This window comes from Bombus fervidus, chromosome 4 (genome assembly GCF_041682495.2).
Source record: "Bombus fervidus isolate BK054 chromosome 4, iyBomFerv1, whole genome shotgun sequence".
Lineage (NCBI taxonomy): Eukaryota > Metazoa > Arthropoda > Insecta > Hymenoptera > Apidae > Bombus > Bombus fervidus.
The window spans coordinates 16,944,669-16,951,871 of NC_091520.1; the positions used below are offsets into that span (position 1 = coordinate 16,944,669).

Below are 7,203 nucleotides of genomic sequence, written 5' to 3' on the forward strand. Positions count from 1 at the left end.
AAAGTCAGAAATATTGAAATAAGAAAATACATAATAATAACAACCATTTTATGATTACAACATTATCATATAATTACAATTTCTTATATAGTATTTATGCCTTGAAGCATAACTACAATTTATGTTAGTTTAAAATTATGAAATTTTTAACTCAATATAATATAAGTCGTTTAAAAAAGGACCAGTTATACACACGTATCCGCCATATTGGCAACAGTGGCGTTGCAGAAAGTAACATCGCGTGAACGTGCCTTTTCCATTTAGAAAACCAAGATGGTAAGTGCGGTTATTTGTTGCTAACATGAAATCCGTTTACATCGGCTAAATAATGTGTTGTATTTTTTAATATCCAAGTAAAGCGTAAACTAAATTAATTAAAGTGAATATTTATCTTCATATGATTTGTTAAATTTATTTCATTTTTATGAAGCAAGACATACGGTTAAGTTGTGCGCGTTACATTTTTATAACGAACAGATCAATACTTCATATGAATATTTGCTATAAATCTATTTACGGAAATAAGTTTTTAGTGTGATATTCGACGATTATTATATTTTAAGGAAGTAAAAGAGATAAAAAAATGGTAAACTAACTTCTAACCTAACCTCTTTGTTTATGGAATGACTATTATATTGAATGATATTTTTGACATTAACAAGTTCGTTGAATTCTTGTGCATTTTATTTGAGACGATAACATTAAGTATGTGAAATGTGTTTTTAGGCTCGTGGACCGAAAAAGCATTTGAAACGTCTTAACGCGCCTAAAGCATGGATGTTAGATAAACTTGGGGGTGTATATGCTCCACGTCCATCTACGGGACCTCATAAATTAAGAGAATCTCTTCCTCTTGTTATTTTTCTTCGCAATAGGTTGAAATATGCGTTGACTAATTGTGAAGTAACAAAAATTGTAATGCAACGTCTGATTAAAGTTGATGGTAAGGTTAGAACTGACCCCAACTATCCTGCAGGTTTCATGGGTAAGTTTATAAGATACTTAATTTTTTTTAAGTATATATAAGGCTATATCGAAGATATAACATTTTTCAAACAAAATGTTGTAGTCAAACATTAGCCAATAATAAAATAAAAGTTCTTTATTTTGGTCACAGATTGAATCAAATATTTTTTCTGTATAACCCAAAAAGTGCACATTTCTAATATCATTTAAAAAAATATATTTAAGACATATAGAAAACTAAATGTAATTTGTAAGTTTGTAATTAATAAATTCAATTTATCTTTTTAGATGTTATTACCATTAATAAGACTGGTGAATATTTTCGATTGATTTATGACGTTAAGGGACGGTTTACCACTCATAGAATTACAGCAGAAGAGGCCAAGGTATTTAATCATTGACAAAAAATCATGGATAATTCAATGAGATATCTTTTATTTAACTAAGAAATTAAATATTTTTTATTGCAGTACAAATTGTGTAAGGTAAAACGTGTTCAAACTGGACCAAAAGGTATTCCATTCCTGGTAACGCACGATGGAAGAACTATTCGTTATCCAGATCCTTTAATTAAAGTTAATGACACCATTCATTTAGATATAGCAACAGGCAAAATCTTGGATTCTATTCGATTTGATTCAGGTATAATATCTTTTAGTTGTAAATGTATATATGAAACTTATTAATCGTTTATTATCGTTTAGGTAATCTCTGTATGATTACTGGTGGAAGAAATTTAGGACGTGTAGGCACAGTTGTTAGCCGCGAGCGTCATCCCGGTTCCTTTGATATTTGCCACATTAAAGACTCACAAGGGCATACTTTTGCCACAAGGTACTTAAAATATTTACTCTTTATTTGCTTATACTTCATGATCCTTGCACATTCTTTTTTGTTTTCAAATTTTTATAAAAGAAAGAGTAAATTTATTTTTATGGCGACCATAATCGAAGCTATAATATATTATAAAAAATATTGTAGTCAAGAGTTGGTCAAAATGAATTTCCTTCATATTGGTCACTGATTGTTTTCACATAGACTTTTCAGTATTACCCATTTAGGAAACACGAGTATTATTGTTCATTAAGTTAATCTAAGCTACGTTAGATTATTGATCCGGCTGTTATATCATACATAAATCATTCGTTTAGGTTGAACAACGTTTTTATCATTGGCAAGGGTACAAAGCCGTATATTAGCTTACCAAGAGACAAAGGTGTTAAGCTTTCGATTGCTGAAGAGCGCGACAAGAGGTTAGCAGCGAAGGGAGTGAATTAATGTACATTTGCAAGAAAATATTCAATAAACCGAGAATTTCTTGGTGAATATATATATGTCTCTTTCCTTTATCCCGCATATTAATTACCCACGTATGGTACTTTAGAATATACGACAATAGAATGCGAATGTTCTTCGTTAATATTTCTATCACAATTATGTTTAGAATACGATTTTAAAACATATTTCGCTATTAAAAATATTGAGAAATATTTATGGCTGTGAAAAGTTTGGGCTTAAATGTAGTATTATCGAATCGTTTAATTGGTCAAAGCATATTGTGCTGATTTGCTTAAATGATAAAAAGAATATGCAGATAAAAGACCCGAATATCTGTTCTGTATATATTAAGTTATTTCGATGGCAGCCAAATTTCGGTATTTAATTCCATCATTTTCCGTAATGTAGCATTATACTGTTCATCTCTATATTTCTCATTCTTTTTGTGCACTTCTTTGGCAGCTTTTAAATATCTGTAAAGGAAACCAATTATATATACTTTTCTGATATTTTGCTATAAATTGGAAAAATTTATTGAAATTATTACTTTTGTATAGAAAGTGCGATATTTCTGGTTTCCTTTTCTGCAATTCGTGTAGTTTCCGATAAAGATGATACATAATTAATGGGATTCTCTGATTTGATTCGTGTCAACGGATAAATGCGAATCCAGCCTCCCTCTCTCGCGCATGGCGTACTCCAATCTTTACCATTATCCCATATCGATGTTTTATTGTTGCTTTCTGGGTTATTACCCTGAAAACCGCGTGGAATATATTTATCCACTAACAAGGGATTGTAACGAGACCATAAATTTGTAGAATTGTTGATAGTTGATTGTTTAAGCTAATAATTAAAATGGGTATAGAATGTAACATTTCTAAAACAAGAATTCAATATTTGTCAATAGCTACTTTATTTTAGATACATACGGTAGGTCGAAGTTCCGTGCATATATTTAGAAAACCATCAGTTTCCCGATAAGTTTTCGATTTCTTTTTCATGGTTCGATTTGTACAAAACTTGGAAGACACTTCAACCTCATTGTCAATCGGGTTTGTTGACCATATCGTAAAAAGCGAGAGACCAGTATTGCATACTGGAAGACCTAGTAAATCGAATAGGTCATGCAGCAGAGGTTTCTTCACTTCAGAGTCGATTTCGCAGTCATTGCTTAAAGCTGGGCTTAAATTGACCTGTTCAAATGTCGATTATCGAATGTTAACAATAATTTTTATTAATAATTCAAGCGAATGAGATATCTCTTAACCTCTAGTAACCATGGTTTTAAATTTCTGTCGATTAATACGTCAAATCCGAAAAACTCGAAACAATTGGAAGATTTTGGTATGCTCGCGGCTTGGCTCAATATAGTTAAACTGACTAAACAGGCTATTCTTTGCCAAAGAAACCAATCGTAGTATCCAGCTTGTTCGAAGTATCTTCTCAATTGTCTAAAGGTCCATTTGCAACCTGCGAATGTTCGAATTCTGCTATCTATGGTACAATGCAAGAAACTTTAAATTAGCGACGGTGATTTTATACCAGAACCAACGCGTTCCTTCTTCTCAGAGTATCCTGGACCCAATTTGTTTAACGAAAAATTAGTGAGATGCCGGAAAGGATCGTTCAAATGCTCCAACGAAAATTTTTCTGTAGCGAAACGCGCCAATCCTTCCTTGTACAAGTATATCGTCAAAGGCCGATAAGAGGGTACGCACACGTATAGTCGTAGATCGAATTTGTAACCTCCGATCAGAAAGGGATTCTCGATGTATCTTTGAACCACCGCTGCATTGTCGTATGTAAGATCGCTTAATTTCTAGAAACGTAAGATTGTGCGTTTGACCAGTTCGGTTAATAAGTTAAGTTTTTCCTTTAATCATCGATATTCATGTAGCACGATTGATTCTTACACGAAACAAAAAGATTCCTTTCCCCTGACTTTGACCAACTGGCTTACAGATCCAAACTCTATCGTGTTCACAGCGGCTGCATTCTTCCGCCAATTTAGTATATTCCGATGGCAAGTTATATCCTACAGGACTAACGCGTTGTATTTTTGATAACGTTGATCGAATATTATTCTCACGATATCTTGATAAACTCTAGATTATACCTGAAATCGTAGATCGAACCGTGCATCTTCTTCATACATCTAAGATGACGGATAAGATTGTCTTTTCGACAGATCGAACTCCCTTTCGGAATTCTGTTGATAAACTGAAAGATTTACGGGAATACGATTGAAAAGCTGTCACTTTGCTTCCGCAATCGATTTTAAGATAGGAGATTCAGACGACCTATTACCTGCCATGGGAGTAATAGCTTGTAATGGGGAAGGGGGAAGCCGCCGGATCGCCACCATAAATTCCATCGATCTTTGAATACATTATTTTCGCCAGTATATTCTCTCCAGCCCCGTTCCGTACAAACCTGTGACCAAAGTATGCGATTCATATGTACAATTCGTTTATCAACTTACTTACGGATCAAAGTTCGTTCTTCTAACAATAAGGGAAGAACATTTGATCGCGTGACTTTCGAACGAATGGAACAAAAATATCTATTAAACTGGAACATTACGCATTCTATAATTGTGAAAAGTTGGAATGCGCGTGCAAAAATAGCAGAGAACGCCCTTGATTTATTTGTCGTGTTATTAGAGCATTAAGAATGGTTATTTTTGATATGAAAAGCGAACCAAGGCCTCTAATTACAATTAAATTCGAGTATATCTCTTTTCGCTGTTACGGTAGCCTAGTTTTATTATTCTTTTCTTACAACTTGAACATCGATTCGCTGCGGAAGGTCATCGACCACATTTACACTCTATTCTTATAACCTGAATTGTTTCCGTTTCGTTTTAATAGCCTGCTCTTTCTCTCTCTCTCTCTCTCTCTCCCACCCCCATCTGTCTGTCTGTCTGTCTGTCTGTCCGACTGTCTTTCTTGTCTATCTACCCATAATGACTAAGAAATTAATTTTTACGTAACGAAACGCCCAAAGGAACATTACGCTTATATCAAAGTTGTCGATGAAAGTTTGTTTCGGGCTGCATAGTACGTACATCGCTATTGTGTTAGATCGTATGGAAGGAAGAGGTGAATCGTCGTAACGGTGCGCCTCAACAACTCTATTCTTCGTCTATTATTATTGCATGTCGCATTTAATAGCCGTGTTTCTAAAAATGGTGCACGCAAAAGCGCGTCGCATCTCGTTTGGCTCTGCAGGTATGTACGTGCATATGCACACCGTACGTACCTTGAAAAGTATTCAGTTCAAGGGCACGGCTAAGTTTGTAACCGTGTCGAACAAATTCCAAGCGACATAAAAGCGTGACGGAACGTATCTAACATTTATGTACCTACCGGTGTTACGTGTATTCATTGCATTTTAGAGCTAAACTACCCACGCAATCGTGATACACACTTTACTGAAACGTGACTCGCTCGATTTTCGTCTTTTCAATGAAGAGCATCTAATATCATCCATACATAGCGCTTGTACTATTCAATAGCTAACATTGAAATTGAAGGAAACGTTTGGAGCGATTCTAAGAATATCGATACCTGTATAAGAAGATGCGGTCCTGTACCATTGTCGTTGAGTCTGAACACAAAAGGACCATCCAAGTATTTCACTGCCATATCGAAACATTATATTTTGGAAGACCGCGCGAAGACAATAACTCTGATTAGTAGTATCACGGTAGCATAATCGATCTTCTTTCTTGAAATAATAGCGACACTTTTGTTCCTCTGATTACGTGAAACGGAGAAAATAGATTAAAGCGTTAAACGATATTTTTACTTAGGAAAGCGTTCAACACCGGTTTCCCGTCGTTCTTGTGCCAAGTTTGAAAAGTTCGAAAGAGAAAAGAAGAAAGGTAATTAGTAACACAAAGTAAGAAGAAATTCAAGATATCTTATCATACCTCGCACTTTTCATTCACAAAATATCAACATGTAGATCTTGATGATTTTAAAAAAGCGTGTAATCTAGACATTTTCGATTATATCTATCGTTCTCTCTTTCTTTTTTTTTTTTTTTTATATCCAAGAAAATATTTCTTAACGATTATAGCGAGTTATTCTTCGAAACGACATTCTCGTCAAAGATTAGTCTTTCGTATTTAAATATTTCGATGGGCCCGCATGCAAGCGAGTCGGAATCTCGATTCTCACTGGTGCACCGCCACGTTTCGGTCTACGCAATCGCTATGACCTGGTCGCAGGCGCGCAGGTTGCTCGTATGCCACCTTCCACGCCGCTTTCCAGCTTTTATGGGCTTTCGCTGGACACCGCGAATCTACAAGGACACCGGAAGTCTCATCGGTTGCGAGCTTCCGAAAGAATTACACCGATTTCCGTTTAAGGATATTGCGGACACGCGACTTTCCGACAGATCTATTCATCGAGATTTGTGCCAGATTTACTTGTACCAGAAATAGCATAAATATCGACTGGTGTAGTTTGAACCTTAAAACTTGTAATAATGCGCATCGCGATGACAGGTTCCTTTCACCCGTATCAAAAAATCACATTTCTGACATGTTTCCGGAGAAATTCGTAAAAGCGCGACCGGTATTCCTCGCAATCTATGTCCGTGGATATATTAATAGGAATACTCTCATTGAGGTACGCGATTATGACGTATCAATTGTAAAAAAGATTCATCAAAATGTTTCGCGTGTTTGGCTGCGTTGTAGGTAGGAGGTACCGCAAGGTTACTTTAATGACAAATCGATGAAACGTCCCTTACGGTGGAGTTACTTCCTGGTTAGAGACGAAATGGTTTGTGATCGAGCCTTCACGTGTTTTATTGTACGCGGTCCGAGCTCTTTCTCTTCGATGACCTAACCGCTATTTATGGTTAAACGAATGCTTTTTGTTTCTTGGTTTATCTCTTAGCTCGCGGCTATCTTAGATCCGTCGTCGAGATCTTTCTGGCAAATGG

General features: G+C 35.5%; 2 protein-coding genes across 4 annotated transcripts; one reads left to right on the plus strand and one right to left on the minus strand.

The window, feature by feature from the left end:
• The first annotated feature begins 149 nt into the window (after positions 1 to 149).
• Positions 150 to 2,294, plus strand: Rps4 (ribosomal protein S4). 2 transcript variants are annotated; one of them, XM_072001865.1, is made up of 6 exons: positions 150 to 276; positions 727 to 985; positions 1,255 to 1,352; positions 1,437 to 1,608; positions 1,671 to 1,800; positions 2,118 to 2,294. In XM_072001865.1, exons 1-6 carry the CDS (start codon positions 274 to 276, stop codon positions 2,242 to 2,244), a joined length of 789 nt encoding a protein of 262 aa, XP_071857966.1. In that variant the 5' UTR covers positions 150 to 273; the 3' UTR covers positions 2,245 to 2,294. The 2 variants fall into 2 exon arrangements, with proteins under 2 accessions (XP_071857966.1, XP_071857967.1); XM_072001866.1 differs by lacking the exon at positions 150 to 276 and adding an exon at positions 567 to 586.
• LOC139986452 (probable tubulin polyglutamylase TTLL2) lies at positions 1,380 to 7,138 on the minus strand. Of its 2 annotated transcripts, XM_072001805.1 has the most exons (10): positions 6,182 to 7,138; positions 5,817 to 6,005; positions 4,555 to 4,680; positions 4,364 to 4,467; positions 4,161 to 4,290; positions 3,790 to 4,066; positions 3,515 to 3,717; positions 3,177 to 3,440; positions 2,792 to 3,090; positions 1,380 to 2,717 (listed from the first exon to the last, which is right to left on the minus strand). In XM_072001805.1, the coding sequence occupies exons 2-10, from the start codon at positions 5,892 to 5,894 to the stop codon at positions 2,597 to 2,599; spliced, it is 1,602 nt and encodes a 533-aa protein (XP_071857906.1). In that variant the 5' UTR covers positions 5,895 to 6,005; positions 6,182 to 7,138; the 3' UTR covers positions 1,380 to 2,596. The 2 variants fall into 2 exon arrangements, with proteins under 2 accessions (XP_071857906.1, XP_071857907.1); XM_072001806.1 differs by having other exon boundaries at positions 2,792 to 3,000; positions 5,817 to 6,696.
• Between the last annotated feature and the right edge of the window lie 65 nt (positions 7,139 to 7,203).